A 23,155-nucleotide genomic window follows, 5' to 3' on the forward strand; every position below is an offset into this window, starting at 1 on the left:
CTTATTCAAAATAGGGATGTCACGATACCAAACATTTTGTAGTCCATAACAATATTATGAAATATCCACGATTCTCTATAACACGATTCTTGAAACCATCCTATTTACTTCAACACACACTCCTTTATAAGAATATTTGAACATACAAAAAACTAAAGTGGCTATGTAGCCTTCAAACAATAAATAAAAAGAAAAGACTATTAACATTATAAAACAGAACAGTGGCATCTATATTCCTGGATAAACGTGGCGGCACTTCTTCTGCAACAACAAAGTTAAAACACTGTGTTTATGTTTAATTAGCACAGAAAAAGAAAACACACAAATATTAATAATCAGTGCAGGGGGAGGTAGAAAACCCAGTGGGCTTATTTTGAAGCCTCTATCTAAATATTGTTAAAGCGTCACAACAGAGAAGTCAAGAAATTTAAAACATAGATAGCCCAACAAAAAACAAAACAAAAAAGCAACGCAATTATCAATACAAAAATAAAAGAAAAAAGAATGTGTGTATTTGATGTGGACAGGTGTGCTGATTCATCAAAGTGAGTGTGTGGTGTGTATACACATGCATTGACTTCTGAGCATAGTAGTTAAAAACAAATCCTATCTCAAAGACAACAATTCATAAAGAACAGCTATAAAGCAGCAGTTAAATGGTATTTAAAATTTTGTTTTTGCATTTTATAAAAGAACAGTTTGCCACCTGTGAAAAGTCATTCCCTAATTTGGCTCCTCTAAATCTAATTGAAAAGTGATCTCTGCTAGTGAGGAATGTAGGAGGTTGAGGATCTTACGATTGAGGAGTTAAATAAAAGTGGATCTGTGAATTTGGTTTGAAGTAAATCTTGAATTGAAAATCACATTCGAAAAATATTACTTTCATAAATAGTAAGAATCTGCCATTTGGGTGAAATTGTGTGAATCCTGTTGCTATCTGAATAAAACTGGAGGACCAGCATTTTGTGTAGGGCAGTAGGAAAAGTACTTGGCCAAACTAAATTACGATATGATAAGATAGGGATAAATTAGGCTATAATAAAGAATAAGACAGTTTGATGTGACAAGCTGACTAACCCTCCTTACTAAACCACTAGATTTATTTATTTTTCTGTTGAACCAGTCAATATGTTCTCTTCAGCTCAAAGTTTCATCAGCAATAATTGCCAGAAATCTTGTCCTTGAACTTGGGGCATCAAAATTTAACTAGGGTTGTGTCATCTGCAAACATTATTGGGTAAAGGGTATTTGAGACCAAATCATTAATGTAAATAAGAAATAGTAACAGTCCAAGAATGGACCCATTAAGAACACCAAAGATCAGCTTTGCTAGTAGTGGCTTTGCTTGAATAGCATACCTGAAACAAATTGCTTTCTGTTGGAAACATAATTCAAACATGTATGCGAAACACCATGGAAATAGCTTTTCCAGTAAAATATGATGGTTGACTGTATCAAAAGCTTTTGAAAAATCTATTTAAAAAAATACAAATTTCTTGGAATTTTGCTAGCTAATTCATAAGCGATATTGACAAAATATTTAATATATCAAATTGATTATTGAGAGTACTTTCACCTTCCAGAAAGGATGAGGGTTGCTCAGAAGTAGTCTTTTTTCTAAGCAACAACTGATTTATTACTATCCAGGTAGTTTTAATGTCCTTTGAACAACTCTTAAAACTTTTGTTAAAGTATTTCTTTTTCAAAAATCTATTAATATAATTATGTTTATTTCCAGTAGATTTGTAAATTCTATGGGTAAGAGTAATGTGATAAGACTTTTCTTTTTCTTTTTTCTCTTTAGCTTCAGCAAATCAGCAGTAAACCATGGCTTATTAAATTCTTGACAGTATTTCTTAATGAGCCTACCATTTAAAAACATCCATTAAAACTAATAGTAATAACCTTTATAAAGTTTTGATATGCAAAATCAGCATTATCTTCCTTAAATAAATCATTCCATGAAATTCTAGCAAGCATATTTTAACATATTTAATTTGCTCATTATTCTTCTTTGGAATATTTTCTTGGAATCTTTAGCTTTACTGACCTTGATTACAGAGTATTGGAATATGGGGAAATGATCTGACCAGTCTAAATATAAAACACTAGCTTTCATTACATCGTTCGATGAGTTACTTAAGATATATATATATATATCAATGTTGCAGAATTTTCCTTACCTCGTGTAAATTTATGAATAAGAGGGAAAACAAATATTAGAATAAAGGATATTTTAAAAACTCATACATTGGTGTCCAATATACCTAAAGTTTATATCACCTAAAATCACTTAACAATAGCGATAACAGAAAAACCATCAAGTGTTAAATACATTTTTAGAAAGACTTCTTATGTTCAAATGAAGAGTAGAAAATACATTTGGAGGCATGGATACACATGTCAGTAAACTGACTTTCACTGTAAAAAGTACATAGGTTCCAATCATCAAATGATGAAAAGAAGTTAATGTCTGGGTAAACATCTATATTGTAATCGTCAATTGTAAATTTATCAAATGGTTTAAAAATGTGGTCAGCAGGGTCATGGATTTGGTGTGCAGGTTGTCCCAAATTCAGAAGCAAGGTGAGGGTAACGAAAAGTGACCTTTTAGAAAGGTAAAGGCAAAAATATCTATGCAAGTGAACCAAAGATACTAAAGCTGAGTAGTGTTGTCACAATACCAAAACCTTGGTTTCAATAACAAGTTATGAATTTCGATAGCGATACTTTTTTGTTTAAAGAGACGCTCTATTTGAGCCAGTGGCACCAGACTTCTGTAGTTTAAGAAAATGGGTTAGAAAAATTCTGATGATAAATTTGTCATAGCAGAGCATTTAATTAGATTGAGAGGTGAATAGTAGTGTGCAAGATAATCCTGGGTTTGAGCTTCGTCACCATGAAATGCCAGACTTACAATGTCATTTATGTTCATTATTTCCATGCTCAAATAAATTGCAGTTTATCTGTTAAGTGTTTTCTTGTATTCTTGCTTTTAGGGTACATATTATTTGGATTATTGTAAAGATCAAGATCATAACTTGTCAACTTTAATGACCTAACGTGTTATTATAGATTTACATCAGAGAGGATGCCACTGTGACTGACAACCTTGCGATACAACAGGAGATTCATCATGGCGACACCCTGTTGTTAGAGTAGCTACAAACAAATTACAAAACCAAATAAAACACCACCGGTCATCTTCCCTGGATTACAACGCAAACACTGGATGACCTACAACAGCTCGTTGACAAGTATTTCTATAGAATAGACATCATGACTTCACCACAGAAACAACCACGCCGAGAATGGTCCACGGAAGCTGACGACAACGGGAGCATAACTATTGAGGTCAGTGTACTCGAATCCATAAACAATAAACTGTCAATTCTGGAAATACTACACGCAGACATAAAAGAACTTAAGGCCAGTCTCGAATACACACAGTCACAAATTGAAACGCTACAAACAGAAAAAATGTCTGTCTGCTTGTGTCTGTCTGTCTTCTTGTCTTTCTGTCTACGAGTGTATATGTATGGATGTAAATGTGTGTGTGTATGGTGGTTTGAATGGATGTGTAAATGTATGAATATCTGTATCTAAAGCTGATTATTGTGGCTCTAATGTGTGTGCGTGTGTATGTGTCAGAGAGAAAGGAAATACAAGTGTATAAAGGTATATATTATTTATTTTTATTATTTAGTATGTATGTGTATATTAGATGTGTATAGGTAGATTTGATGGTCAAGGATAGATTGATGGAATAACACCGGAAAGCTAAACCTGAACACCCAGTTTACACCAAATTGTCTCTGATTAATGTACCACTGTTACCTTTTTGCACATGATGTATCTATGTGTCTTTGTCTTAGTCTGTCTTTGTTTGTCTCCACTACCTCTTCTTGTTTTCATTCTGCTTATTTGCTTTCCTCCCCCCTCCCCTGGTATCACATCCCCCTTGTTCGGGAAGATCAAGACAAATCAAGATGTCAACAACTGTACCAAACCTAAAAAACAAATCCAGTGGTCACAGCACTAAAATGTGTCACCTGGAACGTACGTGGCATCAACAAGTTTACTTCAAGAAACCAAATTATCAGACAGTGAACACAAAATGTTAAAAAAGCAGCATTTCAATCGAACATACTTTGCCACGTACAACTGCAAAAAAAGAGGCGTCTCAATTCTGATTGATAAAACCACACCACTAATCCACAACCATACCATAACAGACCAAGAAGGACGCTATATCATTATTAATGGAACAATTAAAAACATCAGTCTAACAATTACAAGTATCTATGGTCCCAATGCAGACAACGCAACATTCTATCATGATTTTTCAACATCATCAATAATCATTGAGGGTGACTTTAACACAGTTGTCAACCCAGCAGAAGACAGTTCAACAAACTCGCACCATATCAAAAACTGGCATTCAACACAGAAAATCAAACAATAAACAGATCTGGGTCTTGGCGATACTCAGAGGCTACAAAACCTGTCAGCCAGGGACTAAACTTACTGTTCTCAATCATGATCAATCATTTTCACAATTAGACAACTTCCTGACAAGCAACTCTATGATGACACATCTCTGACCCCACCATTCATCCAATCATCACATCAGATCATGCCCCAATCAGCTTCATATTGCACCACAAAACCAAAACTAAAGCCAACCATAGATGGTGATTCAACACATCCTTACTTAAAGATGAAGAATTTGACTAATTTCAAGAGAGAATGGACGTTTTATATGGAAACCAATGACTCAGCAATCACTTCACCAACACTAATATGGGAAACAGCCAAAGCAGTACTGAGAGGGAAAATCATCTCATATTCAATACAAAAAATAAAGACCAAGACCTAAAAACAAACAAATATGTATCAGTGTATCCTACGCAGCCGAGTACCACCACAGACTGTCCAGGAGCTCACTGATGCCCTGATCCAGGTCTGGGAGGAGATTCCCCAGGACACCATACACCGACTGATCAGGAGCATGCAAAGATGTTGTCCAGAGTGCATACAGGCACACAGGGGCCAAACACACTACTGAGTCACAATATGAGTTGCCGTGATGAAATTCACGCAAGTTGGATCCGCCTGTGATTTAAAATCTTTACTTTGATTTTCAGGGGGGGTTTGATTCTAGCCCTCAAAGGGTTGATGATTTTGGTTTCCATTGATGTCATTTTATTCTCAACAAACTTCAGAATGTACATCAGTAAAGATTTTCAACTTAAATAATTTGTTTATCAAGATCTGAAGTGTGATTTAAGTGCCCTCTACATTTTTTTGAGCAGTGAATATTACAGTGTAAAAAATTGACAAAATCTACACAGAATATGCTCTACAATTAGTGGCAAAATAAGTAATGATAGTTGAATTATAAGACAGTGAAAACCGCTCACTGCGCACTGCCCACCGAATCAAGCCAAACCAAGTGTGCACCGCCATCTCCATACTTTGCCTAAGTTTACAAATTCTGTTGTTTTTACCCAGTCTGAGTTTACACATGTGTCCGATTACACTGTTTATGTGTGTGAGTGTGTGTGTTTGTGTCAGCACAAGAGAGAGAAAGAAGAGAGCGAGAGGGACGGGCTGATGAATGCGTGCGTAGCTATGAAGAAAGAAAAAAGTGAGCAGAAAGCTCTAGATTATAATTTAATTTAATTTAGTCAATTGTAGTATCTGTCATATAACACTTCAGACACTTAAAACTAAATGTTCTAGCCTGGCTAAGATAATATAAAATAAGATAAGATATACTTTATTGTCCCCAATGCAAAATTTGCTTTGGGCACTGTCCAGCCTGCAGTTTCACATAAAATCAAATCAAATCTCTTACACATTGGCCTGTAATACTTGCATACACATGCCACAGTTCACATATACACATACACATCTGCTGACAATGACGTAATATTACACTGTGACATATTGTGCAACCTTTTTATACTAAATATTGCCAAAGAGGTGACATTGCTGATCCCTTATTACATATTGTTGTCGAGGAGCTTAATAGACATGGACAGAAATTAATGTTTATAACGGTTCAGCTTACACTTGGGGACCCTCAATCTTCTGCCAGAAGGTAAAGGCTGAAACTCTGGGTGAAGATTGTGGGTTGGGTCAGACACATTTTTTTGTTTTTGTCTGAAGACAAGTCATATTTTTTCTGCAGGGACAGATGGTTTTTAACCCCCACAATTTTCAGGGCAGTCTGTACCAGACGGTTGATCTACAGACAGGTTACCGTACCAGCTCCATAATACAGCCTGGTAGAGTAACAGCATAAACCTCTGCTCCACTCCATACTACCTGAGTCTGCGTAAAAAGTACAGTTGCTGTTGGAGGCTGGAGCAGAGACTGTCAACATGGGACATGTCGTCTTCTTTCACTCTAATGGAAAGAAAAAATTCCCGAAAATACACATTTCGATGATGTTTGTTTTACTACCCGCTGTCTGTTTGCTAGCAAGACACAAATTAACTATTTTAGTTTTTGTCTTTAGGCTAATTGGCTTTAAACTTGAGGAACTGGTAGCTTAGTCCTTTGTTCATCACCACTCAGCTACACACAAGCAAAGAAAAACCAGTACAACAGGTACAGGAGCTGGGAGGTGCTCCCTGTCTGACATGTTATGATGACTATGTGCTCACTAGTGCACCTTCAGCAGACAGCGATTTGAATGCACAACAATGCATCTAGATTCATTTCAATTTATCCCATCCACAATTTCCTATACTAATGCTAATGGCTGCTTTTTCATCAATTAATATCAGTTAATAAAATCAGTCAGATATGAACTCCCTTTTTATTAAGACAGTGCTTTAAAAGGTGTTGACTGTTACTGTTATTACAAGTGTGCTGTAATTTACAATATAAGATTTTCAATTCAAAAATCAGACTACAACAGTAATTCTATGACAGTGGTCAGTGCTCTCCACACTGATTTCACATTCAGTCAGTTTAGACTTGTGTGCTGCACCTAAGGCTTAAAAGGACAAACTCTGATAGTGTGTGAATCCACATATTTCTGGAAGATGGGGCACCATGCAAGTGAAAGCTCTTCTACAAATCTTTTGAAGAGGAATGCAGGGATACCGCCTGGCCTTGTGGCCTTCTTAGTGCTTGTGTGTTTAAAAAGTGATTGGACTTTAAAGGGGTCTATCACCAGCCTTGCATCCTGTTCAGTTACATGGATTGTCTCTAAAACATCCCTATATTCAGAGGAGTAGTCCTGAGTTTCAAATCTCAAATAAAAGTCACTCAGCTCACATGCTTTCTGCTGGTTATCAGAGGTACTGAGACAATATTTAGCTGGAGTCATGTTTGTGATTGCCTCCATAGTGTCCCACAGGTTTTAGTTGAGTTCATTGCAGTGAAACTCTGTTCAATGATCTCCTTATGTCTAAACTTTACTGGTTATAATTTCTTGTGTATGATTGAAATATATTTTAAGCTAAAAAAAATCTTGAAACTGAATTATGACTTGCTGTCCCTATAAACAGAAGATGGCAACGATTTTAGCATTTAATGCTATCTTACATTCTTGAGGATTACGTTCTTTGTTGGTTCCTGTTTCCATTTGTCTAACTATATACATGGTTTCAAACTTGAAGCAAGTCTAGCAGAGAAGTCATATTACTGTGGAGAACCTATGGGCGACCAAGAAGTAACCCAGAAGCCAGAAAACCTTATCAGCTTATGCACCAAAGACAGTCCCATACACAAGAGTGCAATCATCATCTGGGGAGAATTTAGGGGAATTGATCACCAAACCAGAGACTGTACTTAAAGATGAAACCTGTGTCTCCAATTGCACCCACTATACTTAAATTAAGCCAAAATACTCAGGGTACCTCTCTTATGTCTGTAGCGTCATTTGGACCAATACACACGCTCAACCAATTGTGAGTCAGTCTCAGCTGTCTGTCATCACCTTTTAAAATAAATTGAGTATAGCATTACTTCAAGCAGGTCACAAAGTAAAGCTTAGCTACAATCCAGTATCTCAACTGACTGCAGCAGTACTTTGTACCAGCCCACATTAGCTGGTGGTTCAGCAAATTTTCTCCTTTTAATTGATTTGGCAAAGCCTATGTCGCACACTCTGTTGCACTCTCTATTTAAACAGATTTATCAATCATTAAGTTTTTTTTGTCAATACCATATTCACAAATCACAATTTGTGTGTATCTGATTTAGCCTGTGTAATCTTCTTGCTTCAACGGATAGCTACTTCACAACCCATCTCCACCCCGCACCTCCTTTCCCTACTGAATCTTACCAAATCCATGCCATGTGTTGTCATTGATACCTGCTCTGTTCTGTGATAGGGTCTTTTAGCTTCTGTTCTCCATGCCTCACTTTCAATGAAGCCTCATGTAAGGGTAGGGAGGTGTGCTGAAAATGATATAAACCATATTTGATAAAAAAAAATGATCTCAATTTATTTTACTTTTTATTTGGCCCATGTCTCATCCATTAAGCACACATTAAGCAGGGTTTAGGACCTATACTACAGCGAGCCACCAGGGTACAATTGAGGCTTAGCTTTTGGGGAGCTGTCATGTTGTCCATTTGTATATATAGCCAGTGACTCAAACCAGAAGCCAGACAGTCATTTGACAAATTTTGATAGAGGATCAACTGTAATTCAGACAATAAACAGATGCACGATATTGGTTTAGCCAAGCTTACTGTCTGGATTCCATCTGGAAACATGAAGTTGATCTGTAGGGTGTTGTCATTAGGGAATCCTGGCAGGTCTCTGTGTAGGATTACACAGGTTGTCTGGCCCTCTGGCTGGCAGCCATTTAGTACGTTGTATTTTCTATTCACCCCATCATTAGCTGCATGGACAGCAGATATTATATATGAATTATCCAGAACTGATAATAATAATAATGAAATTTCAATAGACACAAAGAACTAGGAGTGCATATTTGTGAAAGACCTTGTTGCACCAGTGATGGAGGTCCCTGTCCATTCAGATAGCGGTTACAGTGGAACTTGTCGCTGCTCTGGCCAGCACCCATACTGTGCAGCAGGAGACAAACACACAGAGGGGGAAGCAGATTAAAAGGTTTGGATGAATTCAAAGTATTCAATATACAATAATTAACATTGTGAAGAACACAACATTTTAAGTGGATTGCAGTGATGTAAAAGAGACACTCACAAAAGCCAGTTTGACAGTTGTGGTTTTGCCTCAGAATGTGCATTTAGTTAATTAGTTACTTAGTTATTAGCAGTGGATATGCTGAGTCGTTTTGAAGGCAGACTGATGTTCCCCCACTTAGAAAAGAGGGTGTATCTATTCACATGACTGTTGTAGATTTTGTGGATTCACTCTCTGATGTGACACTATGGCCATTACGGTCATTAAGGACTTATGAATTAAGCAGTCGTTTACCACCACCTTAAATGGTGCACTTCAAATACACTCAATAAGATATTATAATGACAATTAAATCAGTTTTCTCAAAGAATTCCCTATCCTAGTCCTAAACGAATTACATATATTCAGTACTAATTGCATCCACATGTTAAACTTGTACAAATGTAAAAAACATAAATAAAATTTCTAATTTATTACTTTTCATGTTTTATGAACACGGTTGTGTTCATATATTCCTTCCTCTATTTTCCCTTATTATATGGGGAAGAATATTGTCCATAAACAATTTGGGTCAATTTGATTGAAATTTTTATATTTTATATGTCCAAACTGTCTGACCTCTCAAAATGCACTACACCTACGAACTGAAAGAAATACTGCGGAAGGTGGCAAAGATGTAGCGGATAACTTTCAATGGACAGAGGATCCAGATTTTCCCCCTGCAATTTTTAAAAGAGCAAGAGAGCTTTTGAGGGATAAAATGGAAATGAGGTTTGGAATGCAATACCATACCAAAACTACAGGTAACTGTCGGCAAGGAACATTTTTTCACAGACCCAGACAGGGCAGCAGTTTGAAGAACAGCACTTTGGAGTAGCGTCTACTGGTTGACGGTTGTCAAATGTCAAATATAAAGTTGATGGAAATATAAGGTCGCTTTGTTTACATTTCCTGTTTATTGGAAGGCAACTTAACTTCAATGTAAATGGTTTGTATTTATATAATGCTTTTATATAGTGCTTTTCTAGTCTTGATGACCACTCAAAGCGCTTTACAGTACAGGTTATTGCCAATCATCCATTCACACAGCACCATTTCTGAGGGGCAATTTGGGGTTCAGTATCTTGCCCTAGTAAACTTCGGCATACAGATGGGGAAGACTAAGATCGAACCACCACTTTGTTTTCAAAGCTTAAATTGACTGAATTTGCATTTGCACTTCATATGCAGTTGAACTATCTTATGGTGAACACTGTGTTATTTAATAGTTCTTTTATTTGTATTTTCTGAAACATGCATCGTCAAAATAAGTAGACTATCCTGTTGTGTTTTCACTATGTTATGATGGGCTAGTTTATGTTGTTTCTCAAAACCCAAATGGACTTGAAGGTTGAAATGAGGTTAACCCTTAGATTATAGGGAGGTTCCTTTCGTATTTGTGTACATACTGGTATGATATATATGTTGGGCCATGGTTTTGTGTGAAACCACACTTCGGCCTACATGTGCCATCAAAGCCGGAAGCAGCATGTCCCTCCAGGACTCCGTCTCCCAGGGGCCATTAAAAACCAGAGCAAGGAACTCAATGTCCCAGAGGGCATCAACTTCACACAGAGGGGTGGAAACCCCCCCCAGGGACACAGGTTTCAACTCCCATTGGTCACTCTGGACCCCATGACCTGTGAGGTCACCGGGCCAATATAAGCTAAGTTCTCCAGCTTCTCGCTCTCGATCTCTCTCTTTCTAAACTCCCTCAACGGAGAGAAGGCTGTCGAGCCTCTCCTGCCTCTTCCTACGATCCTTCCACAGGAGGGAAGGCTGTGGAGCCTCTTCTCCAGCTCACATCTTCTCTTCCCATCCAACTCTTCGAGAGGAGCACAAAGGTGCAGCTTCCAGCTCATCTCAGCAAGGAAACCTCCTCGCCCTCCAAGCTCTACCAACGTCCTAGCAGCGATGCGATGTCCTGCAGGAAAACTTCAGCCAGCAACTGAGCTATACCGCTCAACCGAAACCAGCAAGACGACACAAAACTGCGAACTGCACAGCAACTTCCTTTTTCCCCTTTCCACGGACTGGTAACACAACTGGGCTTAATAATTATACTAGGCTAAGCAAGACTGTTTATTCGATTCTGTGTGAGGTTTATAAGTTTGATTTGTGGTGTTGTGATATTTTGGGTACAAGTTATTGAGAAAGTAATGTTAGTCTGTTATGCTCTTCACAGTCTTTCGTTGCATCCAATCTAGTAACTTCCTCTAATTTGGCACACACACAGACACACGCATAACTCTTCACCTCATTAGCTCTACAGGTCGTAAACATTCCAATAGGTGGGGGACGGGTGTTATCTCTTTGGCCAGCCACCATCTTGAAAGCACGCTGACTCACACAGACACACACACATGTATACACACATACCTATCTTTGTTTAGCAATTAGACCGTTAGTAATTTGTGTTTTTATACTTTATTATATTCATAATAAATGTTTTTCTTTCACAAATGTTTTTTATTAATGTTGCATAAGTGAATTTCGCCAACCTCTACACTGTCAAGAACCCCATATCTTTCAACTTAGCTAACTATCTATATGGTAATTTTGGTTATAGTTATTAATTTAATTGTTAATCAGAGTTCCAAAATTTGTAGTTAGAACCTTAATCTATGAGACTTAATCAATAAATTGGCTATCTTTTCCCTTCCTTTGAAGGGTGGTGCCCCGAGGTAACTTTAATCAATTAAAGTTATTATTTAATATTAATAATAAAATATTAATATTTAATATTTTTATCTTGATAACCAAATTTATTGAATGCCGAAAGGCACACCATTTTATGGTATCACGTTTGATGCATTATGGCACAACATATACATTATTCTTTTAATTAACATTTATTTTATTTTATTATTCTCTTTTCACTGGTCTATTGTTCCTTAGCCTCCTTAATGGAGCTGCACCACATGTTCTGTTCTAACAGCGGCCAGACTCTCTGTGGCTTCATGTTGGGGGGCTGGGTATTCTGCTCTATGATAAATATTCCTTCTATTGTAATGGAAACTTCAAGATCTCGGCAGGTTTTATTTCTTCAATGCAGGACAACAATGTAGCTCACGGTCGCAGGCAAGGAAACCTAACCTGTACCTCCTGCAAAGTGAAGGGTTTGTACCACCAAGTTAAGAGGGGTAAAGTAATAGCCCATTGGAAATCTCTCTCCTCTGACATTATGTGCCTACAAGAAACCCATTTAACTCTGGGTCTCTGCCACAAATGCTTAACAAGGCTATCGTAACGCTTATCCCGCTAATCACAATTATTTAACACAATTACTCTTTGACTTTGGAAAAATCACGCATTTATGGAATTTATTTGAAAAATAAATCATTTCGGCGCACAACAAATTGTAGTTTCAACACTACCTGCAGGGAAAAACTATTGTCCTGTCTGCAGGTGTGTGTGTGTGTGTGTCTGCTCGTCTCTGTCGCTCTTCACTCAAACAGACAATCACAATTATTCAGTTATTAATCGACGGTGTCGGATCATGAATCTGGATCGTTACGGTCACTTTAACACCGATTTTCTGGCTGTGCGCATCACGCTATATCTCTTGTGTGTAGCAGATGAACGGCTGGGGCGGCTTTGGCTAAGAGGGTTAAGTGGTCCAACACTGGAAAAAAATTTGAACGCACTCTTAATAATCACATTGAACCTGATCCTGTCTTAATTGTGCTGGGAACCTCAGATGTCACATCTGCATTGAGAAAGAGCTCAGAAGCAACTTCTATCATTTGATTACGGCTAAATAATTAATTTTAATATTTGGGTAGAATATGAGGGTCCTACTTACAGGCTGTGGCCCTTCACTTTCTAGAACATACTTGACAATGGACCATCCAGACCACTCAGGTCGTCTGGAATAGGTCTGCTTTTTGTCCCTAGAGTCAAAACTTATCATGGATCACCTTTTATTAAATCAAATAGTTTCTCATCATACACACCCTCCCAATTTGGCAGTGTATTTAAGCTCTCTCACTTTGCTTGCCAATGCCTCTGCTGCCTTATGTCAAAATCGCTGCCTGTCATTTCATCTACTCCACCACCCCAGCAACCACCCCTACGCTCCGACAAGGAGTTGAAGATATTTGCTTATCACTCCCCATTATGTAAATATAATCATCTCTGGGGAATTGATCAAGTTATGAGTTGTCTGACAGAAATTAAATTATTAGTGATAGCATGTGTATGTTGAGAGTTAGGCTTAGACTAATTTTCAAAAGTTTTTCATTTTATATTGCAAGTAGGACAAATAATTTTTAATTGGATAATGTATAACAATAAACACAATGCAAGGACAAAAATAGGAAAGTAGTACAAAATAAAAGGACACTAATGACAAATTGAAGATGGACACTATAAAGAAGTCTAAAAGTATGTTTTATATTTATGTATTTATGTTGTGGTGCCGATGAGTGACATAAGAAGAGACTGAAACTGTGTGTTGTGGGTTTTAATGAGTTTATTGCAACAAACTAACCAGATCAGAATAATTGCGATATTTATAGAGAAGCTGTAACATCAGTTTATGCAGAATCAGGACGGGCCTCCTTATCAGTTCAAACACACGGAGCAGGGTTACGCCCAGGGGCACAATGGCTGTGCTGCGGAACGGCTGCATGTTGCGGTTATCAGTTGTTCACATTGGCTGCGGTTCAGCTACTGCCAACACTATATTTTAACATATGGTTTGCCTTGCAATATAAAAGAAATTTATAAGAAACACAATATCTGTAAGAGGTATTAATTTAGTAAAAACAAAGCAAATTAATTTGTAGAGTGCATTATCATACACAGATGGCATTCTATGTGCTTTACAGAAATAAAAGAACCATAAAAGTACAGGTTGGAAGCAATTGTTGACATTACATTAACATATTGGAGTTGGCTAGCTGATTGTAATTGGATAATATGCTTACTAGGGGTGTGCAATATATATCGTCTACGATAATATCTTAATTGTTGTTTTAACGATGTGCTAGCTCACGTTATCGTTATCGTAAAAAAAAAAAAAGGTAAACTGCATGACGCAGCGTCAGTAATGCATCATGCGTCATGCAGTAGGGCCGCTCACACGTATGCTAGAGTTAAACAAGCACAACTGCCGAACATGTCGACTCATGACTGAATTTAAAATGATTGAACAAACAGTGCCAGAATATGATACACAGACACCATCAGCCTTGCAAACTGCGTCGTCAGATTTAATTGCGAGACGTGGATCAACTTCACTAGCATGGCGATGGTTTGACTTTGAAAAGACGAATTTTGTTCAAAAGAGGGCAATCGACAAACTATGTCGGAAATCGGTTACCGTTAAAGATGGCTCAACAACCAACCTGTTTCACCATCTGCGATTTAACCACTGCACAGAATATGCAGAATATGAAAAGATTCGGCAGTCAACAAAAACACAGTCAGCAAACTTTAGCAGAATATATTTCGCCAAACTTTGCAAAATATACTGCAGAAGGTTTTATACTTTGCGACAACAACAGATTTATGGTCAAGCAGAACCTCCGAGCCATACCTCACGTTGACAGTACATTTCATCGTTTTTTTTTACATTTTATTTCACTTATTTGACAAAACTTGAGGTTTGGATTTGGTGACATATGTACAATATGTTGTGTTTTGTTCTTCCTTGAGTGCTGCACACTTCACCTTACAGCAGTGAATGTTTATCCAGATTCTAATGTTCTTGTTCTAATGTTTAATTATGAGTGTTTTATTTCTGTTGGATTCATGTCTTGTTTACATTAAGGGGAAGTGTCTGTTTGAAATGCTTTACTCATACTTGTATGATTAAAGCAGTAATATCTGCACTGGTAAAAAAAAATTGTATTGTATTGAGTTTGAAGTAAATAAATAAGACCTGCTTTCCCTTAACAAGTTGTTTTCACTACTATCATTAGTAAGCAACAGTTTATATCCTAACTTAACAAGAGCAACCTAGTATAATACAATACTTTTTTACAAACACTTTTAAAGGATGCCAAATATCGTCTAATTATCGTTATCTGCAAATTCCCAGAAAATATTGAGATATTATTTTTTGGCAATATCGCACACCCCTAGTGCTTACTGTACTTAAATCCATCTACATCTAAAGCAGGATGTACCGCGGACAACGGGGTGATTGCCTGCGTCTTCCCAAGCTGCTGAGTAAGCTTGTGAGAGGCATCGTGAAGAGCTGCTAAGACAACAACCACAGTGAGTATATGCTCAGTGGGTCTCCGCAAATCCAACGAGCAAATATTGAAAGAAGTGTATTATTAAATAAAGACAACAAATACTTGGATTGTACATTCTTACATTCTCACTGGAGAAGTGTTAAAACATACAGAAGTCAAATATTTAAGATCAAATGAGCGATACATCAGTTTTCAACAGACTATAAAATTCCTGACGGTCTTCAATGTCGCTGCAGGCCTGTGCAAATGCATTCTTGGATACTGGTTCTGAACACACCCTGTGGTTCACTTCAGTCTTCTTTGCTCCTCCATTACTCCCGCCCTGTATTGTTGGCGAACCAAGAACCCATTTTACAAGAACACTCCTACTACTCGACCCCTCACAAACGTTACTCCCGCATTGACTACTTCTTAGTTAGTAATTCTATTATATCTAAAATTAATAACTCAGCAATCCATACAATAATAATCTCAGACCATGGCTTAATCAGCTTTGATATAATACAAGGAACTGCACAAACCGCCTCAAGTAGGTGGCGGTTCAGCACCTCTCCACTGGCAGATACAGATTTTAACAACCTTTTCAAGAGAGAGTGGACAACCTTTATTAAAGCCTAGATATTTCTCCATCAGTACTTATGGAAACTGTAAAAGCAGTCATCAGGGAACACATCATCTCATACTCCACTCACAAGAAGAAAAAGGAACAAGAAAAACAAGAACTGGAAAGCAAACTGAAACATCTACACTCCAAACACTCCTGCATCCCTACTGATCAAACTCAAAATAAGTCAAAACACAGCTTGAAAGCATGATACATCAACAGACCCAATTCCTCGTGCAAAGAACAACATTTTGTTATTTTCAACACAATGAAAAAACAGGTAAATTTCTCACAAATCAACTGGAAAGAAACAGAAAAGTCACTTATTTCAGCAATTCAAGACACACAGTGAATTTTAATATACAACCCAAAAGAAATAAACACAACTATTTGCAACTACTATCAGACATTCTAATCTTTAGACAATGTAACAAATATTTGCAATATTCACTCTTTCCTCAACAACTTTGAACTCCCAAAATTCTCCAAAATAAAAGCCACCATAATAGAGCGATCCTGCAACTCTGAACAACTCAGAAAATCTCTTCCATGCCAAACAATAAGTCAACTGGTTCAGATGGCTACCCAATAGATATCTATAAACACCACTGGCAACTCCTATCTCCTGTTTTTGACCGATTGGTCAATGAAATCAAATCATCAGTAACCATGACAACCCACACAGCTCTTATCTCAGTTTTGCCAACTTTCACCTCCAGCCACAGACCAATAAGCCTGATCAACTGCGACCTAAAAATAATAAACAAAGCATTAGCCAACAGAATTGAGACAGTCATACCTACATATCAATGGTTCATATGCAATTCATTCACTATACATATTCTCACACTTTTACACTGTATATATTAGTTTAACTATATACTTTTTTCGATATTTTTCGATATTTTTTTTACATTCCTTACACTAAAGTATTGCATATTACTTATTACTTACTGATGCCCATTTTTACTGTTGATGCTGTAATACAGCAAATTTCCCTACTGTGTGGATTATCTTATTTTATCTAATCTCAAATGGGACCCGTAAACAATGACAAATGTACACACTGCACATTAAAAACAAGAGATGATTATCTTCATGCCATCTGGCTCTGCCCACCCAATCATTCTGGACAAACATCATAAATGATAAAGGCCTGTCCTAGAAAATCTAAACACACATCCTTTTAACTAAACACATAGTATATTAAAAATCCATATATTTAAATAAAAAAGGCTTTAATAGACGGAAATTGTTTAATTTACTAATGCGATGACCAAATGTATTAAATAACCATGAAATTGATGCACTTTCATTCTCAATATTTATTGTCATAATTAAAATCTTCAACTATACCAGTTGAGATAGTTTGCTTAGTTTACAATAGAGTATATGAGAATGTTCATATTGAAATGTAACAGTTTTGGCTGTTGTTAAATTGTTTGACCTATAATTGATCTGTCACTCCTAGCAATTTCTACTGGCATGAAATCACATATGAGAGCTTAGAAAATCATATTTATATACACACACATATACACTACCGTTCAAAAGTTTGGGGTCACTTAGAAATTTCCTTATTTTTCAAAGAAAAGCACTGTTTTTTTCAATGAAGATAACATTAAATTAATCAGAAATACACTCTATACATTGTTAATGTGGTAAATGACTATTCTAGGTGGAAACGTCTGTTTTTTAATGAAATATCTACATAGGTGTATAGAGGCCCATTTCCAGCAACTATCACTCCAGTGTTCTAATGGTACATTGTGTTTGCTAATCGCCTTAGAAGACTAATGGATGATTAGAAAACCCTTGAAAACCCTTGTGCAATTATGTTAGCACAGCTGAAAACTGTTTTGCTGGTGAGAGAAGCTATAAAACTGGCCTTCCTTTGAGCTAGTTGAGTATCTGGAGCATCACATTTGTGGGTTCGATTATACTCCCAAAATGGCCAGAAAAAGAGAACTTTCATGTGAAACTCGCCAGTCTATTCTTGTTCTTAGAAATGAAGGCTATTCCATGCGAGAAATTGCGAAGAAACTGAAAATTTCCTACAACGGTGTGTACTACTCCCTTCAGAGAACAGCACAAATGGGCTCTAACCAGAGTAGAAAGAGAAGTGGGAGGCCCCGGTGCACAACTCAGCAAGAAGACAAGTATATTAGAGTCTCTAGTTTGAGAAATAGACGCCTCACAGGTCCTCAACTGGCAGCTTCTTTAAATGGTACCCGCAAAACACCAGTGTCAACATCTACAGTGAAGAGGCGACTCCGGGATGCTGGCCTTCTAGGCAGAGTGGCAAAGAAAAAGCCATATCTGAGACTGGCCAATAAAAAGAAAAGATTGATATGGGCAAAAGAACACAGACATTGGACAGAGGAAGATTGGAAAAAAGTGTTATGGACAGACGAATCAAAGTTTGAGGTGTTTGGATCACACAGAAGAACATTTGTGAGACGCAGAACAGGTGAAAAGATGCTGGAAGAGTGCCTGACGCCATCTGTCAAGCATGGTGGAGGTAATGTGATGGTCTGGGGCTGCTTTGGTGCTGGTAAAGTGGGAGATTTGTACAAGGTAAAAGGGATTTTAAATAAGGAAGGCTATCACTCCATTTTGCAACGCCATGCCATACCCTGTGGGCAGCGCTTGATTGGAGCCAATTTCCTCCCACAACAGGACAATGACCCAAAGCACACCTCCAAATTATGCAAGAACTATTTAGGGAAGAAGCAGGCAGCTGGTATGCTGTCTGTAATGGAGTGGCCAGCGCAGTCACCAGATCTCAACCCCATTGAGCTGTTGTGGGAGCAGCTTGACCGTATGGTACGCAAGAAGTGCCCATCAAGCCAATCCAACTTGTGGGAGGTGCTTCAGGAAGCGGGGGGTGAAATTTCTACGGATTACCTCAACAAATTAACAGCTAGAATGCCAAAGGTCGGCAATGCTGTAATTGCTGCAAATGGAGCATTCTTTGACGAAAGCTAAGTTTGAAGAACAAAATTAATATTTCAAATAAAAATCATTATTTCTAACCTTGTCAATGTCTTGACTATATTTTCTATTCATTTTGCAACTCATTTGATAAATAAAAGTGTGAGTTTTCATGGAAAACACGAAATTGTCTGGGTGACCCCAAACTTTTGAACGGTAGTGTATATATATATAATAGTGCACATTTGGACAGCTCAAGGCTCGTTGGATGTGACACAGCTGGCAGCAAGCTCCTTTATAAACCTGAGAAGGTGTGCAGAATTATCCTGGCTTGCTGTGTCCTGCACAACCTAGCTATGGCTCCAAACATCCCCTTACCACCCGGAGCAGAACCGCAACCAGACAGGCATGGAGCCAAATGTGGGGCTTCCTGGAAGGGCTGCAATGCTGCCTCGCTATATCTTAAAGGCATAGTTCACCAAAAAATAAAAATTCACTCATTATCTACTCACCACTATGCCAATGAAAGGGTGGGTAAAGTGTTTGAGTCCACAAAGCACTTTTTGAGTCTCAGGGGTCATGGAAATGTAACATTTAGATCATGCACAATGTAATTATGTTCATTTCCCCTATGATTGATCATTAATACATCTTATACAATGTAACCTTGATAATGCTGAATCCTGACCAACTTAATGAATCTTGACCTGATTGTCTAAACTAATGCATTGTTGATGTCAGCAGAAAATCCTGACCTATGGCTTAGAAACAACCTAAACCAGAGGGGGAGGAACGTGCCAAATGTATAAAGAAAAAGACCAGCTTCCCATCGGTGTGCATATTACATACCAACATTTGTCTTGTGCACCATGCTCTGAGCATTAAAGTGTGACAATACTGTAAGAGATTTGTCTCTCGTTCCTCGTTGTCAGCGTGGAATTACAGAATTGCCACAACAATTTGGGGGCTCGTCCGGGATGCCAAACTCATACCTTCTTCAGACCACTTTCAAGACCAAGTGAAATTCTGCACACAGTCAGTGAAGGGATTTTAAATCGCCCAAGACCCAAGTTGTCTACCTCTCCTGAGGGCAGGTCGTTATCGACTCCCAGGGTGAGAAGAGGTGCCTTGTGAGATCGTGGGGTGAAGAGGGTGTGATACGGCATCTCGTTTTTTTAAGGAGGATGCAGTATTGAAGACCACAGGAGACGTCTGAGGTAAAGAGTAACATTCCTTAGGGGTGATGACCCATTGATAAAAAAAATAAAGAAAAATATCAATAAATGTCAGGTCTGAGAGATATCTCTGTATGCTGAGTGAGTGACTGTGAATTAATATCAAAATAGGGAAAATTAATAGCAAACCTTTGACTAACAAGTCTGATCTAATGGAATCTGCAAAAATTATGTGTGACAAACATGGTGATGACTCCTGTAAACAGCTTCCGTTGTGGGTAGAAAAGTTTGGATTTCCTGATAATGGTAGTTTTAGTATAAATAAAACACAGACACTGCTAAATAAATTGGGAAAATATGAGTAAAACCAAACTAGACTTGCGAGCAAGTACGATGCGGTCCTGAGTTTCGCCACCGGCGTGGCCGCATCCCCCCTGTCACCCCCACGAAGAGGCGTTCGCCCGGGACTCAACGGGAAGGATTGTGAGAGCGTGCCCCCACGTCCACTGGGTGGTGCTGGAGAATGCTCGCTGATCATGTCTCACGATTCAGCTGAGGTCTTGAGTCGGCTGTGAAAAATAGGTTATTCCAAAGAAGTTTGAACCAGAGGGACTACTTGCAGTTTCCAGTTGGTGGCACTGTTGAGCCATTCTGCCTCAGCTAACAAATATTGTCCTTGTGTTCACGTAGTGACTTTCATTGTACATATCCATTTTGAGGCAGATTGGAGCATGTGCATTGACGTTACAGCTACTTCCTGTTTGTTTGCCTTCCATCGAAATGCACGCCATTGCGGTTTGATGTAAAGGCTTAAGTGTCACATCATGGCGTCACCAGCGTCTCAAGGTTTCCCTGACAAATTTTGAGGTCAACTGAAAAATCTAGGCATTACGCAACAGTGTTCTCTCTGGTGTGTACCAAGGGGCAACATCCCGGGCTGAGCGATGAGGCCAATACGGAAGTGCAAAAAGCTGCAGTTCACTGGGTGGCCACTTGAGACTGGCTCCAAGAAGGAGTCAATTCCCATTGACTCCCATGTTAAAAAGCCCGACTTTAGAGCAGAATTAAACCTGTTTACAGCATGGTTCAAAAAACGGTTTTAGTCTCAATCACTTAGTTCTTCCTTCATGACAACTCTGAGGGGGGTGAATTTTTTTCTAACTCACTCGTTTAAATTATATAGAGGTTTGATATTATGAATAATTATCACTTGATGGACAGGTGACGTCACCGTTAGCTCGCGACTCCAGCTCCTAGCCTGTTGCCTGCTCGGCTTCACCTGAGCTAACAGGCTAACAGGCTAACCCCCGTCACCGAACAGGACCTGAGTCTGTGGAGAGGTTTCACTCACATATCGGATGAATAATACGGTTTGATGTTTGGCTTGTTCCCCGGACGGAGAACTTAAAGACGTCTGCGCTCCCGTTTCTGTGGTAAGTAAAGTTTATTTTATGTGTTAGTGTTAGTAGTGATGAGCAGGTATCGGTGTCTCTGTACCTGGCTTGTTAGCTTAGCTCCGCTAGCCTGCAGGCAAGATACCAGCAGTAATGGCGATGCTAACGGGACCGTACGGGAGTTATTACCAACATGAACCGAGACAGGCGACTGTGTGTGTTTGGAGAATAAGCTCCACCACGTAAGATATCTAATGTTATGTAAAGTTGTTTCACTCGCCAACCCATTTGACTTGACTACGTTACACAGATTATTATTCTGCAGAAACAGATTTACTGTGATCAACTGAAACGTGAGTATTTAAAGTCACATCTGCATTTTAAGAGCAGCTGTTTAAAGTAGCATTACGTCTCCTAAAGCTCTTTATTCAGAGTATTGGTGTTGATGTGTTGTAACGTGTTAGTGAAAACTAAACCTGTCGGCTACATTCAGTTTTTTCATCGTTAATCTTAGGCAGACTTTACTGAATTATTGTGTTAAATAAGTGGACATGCAGAATAATGTATTTTTTTGTCACATAAATAAATTATAGGAAGTGTAACTTTACTAGAATAGACATTCACATAGAGAACCTGAGGCTGATGTCCACCACCTATTTCCTAAGCTGAAATGATTATGATCTGATGAACTTTGAAGTAATAAACTTTTATTTTTACCATGTAAAAGTCTGTTAAGGAGTTAACCTGGCACATGTATAACTTTACATATCTGTGTATTTGTGTTGAATGTTCCTCTAGGTGACTCAGACAGCCTGCACCTGTGGATGTCCAACATGAGACACAACTGGAATCCAACCAGACTGAACACTGAGGGTCATCACTTCAACACTGACTCCAGGTTTTCATAACTTACAAACAATCAAAGCAAAGTATTGCACATAATACATAATGCATTAAATTATAAATGCAATACTATTAATGTGGAAGAACTCCATACTGTACATTCATTGTCTTGGTAGTGCACTGTTTAATCCAAAACCATATTCAAATACATAGTTGAATATCCACGAGAAAATAAGGATACAAACTTTGTTCATAAGTAACACTTCCTCTACAATAATGCCATACTTTTATGTTTCCTGTCATTTTATTAGTGACGGACGAGCCTGAAGGACACAGCTGTGCTGACTGTGTTCTGTCTCTTATGGCAAAGAAGAAAAATAAAACACTGGGTTTTTATCTAAAGTGTATCAAATCAGAAAGTAAAAGATAAACATTGTTCTGATAAGTGTTCATTTTTTTAACCAACCATTATGAATATAGAAATTAACTCTATTATCCATGACACTTAGCAATGACTGCCAACTCTAAACAGTTGCAGGACATCTTTAGTTAAGGGAGGAAAACATGAAGTGTTGTGCAGATGAAGCTGGTGCAGGTCGTCCTCATGTTGACCAGCCTGAAGCTGCCGATCTCCACCATGTTGCTGCTGCCACAGTGGATGCTGAGGACATCAGGTGCTGCAGTGCTTCATCTAATGAAAAGAAGAAACTCACTATAAAAGGATGTTTTATGTTGTGTATGTTCCAGCAAAGACTGGTTCTTACAGTTTATTCTGTGTTCAGCAGGTGGAAGCACCACAGATTTCAGACAGAACCAATGTA

The 23,155-nt window shown here is 38.1% G+C and overlaps 1 protein-coding gene across 1 annotated transcript in view; it reads right to left on the bottom strand.

Moving 5' to 3' along the window:
- The window catches only part of dtx3l1 (deltex E3 ubiquitin ligase 3L1), a 37,719-nt gene that overhangs the window by 1,757 nt on the left and 12,807 nt on the right, over positions 1 to 23,155 (bottom strand). The window contains exons 2-3 of the mRNA XM_034571841.1: positions 8,975 to 9,057; positions 8,719 to 8,870 (exon numbers count right to left, since the gene is read on the bottom strand). Of these exons, the coding sequence (XP_034427732.1) occupies positions 8,719 to 8,870; positions 8,975 to 9,056 (234 nt within the window). The 5' untranslated portion in view covers position 9,057. The remainder of the gene's footprint in view (positions 1 to 8,718; positions 8,871 to 8,974; positions 9,058 to 23,155) is intronic.

This window comes from Hippoglossus hippoglossus, chromosome 20 (genome assembly GCF_009819705.1).
Source record: "Hippoglossus hippoglossus isolate fHipHip1 chromosome 20, fHipHip1.pri, whole genome shotgun sequence".
Classification (NCBI taxonomy): domain Eukaryota; kingdom Metazoa; phylum Chordata; class Actinopteri; order Pleuronectiformes; family Pleuronectidae; genus Hippoglossus; species Hippoglossus hippoglossus.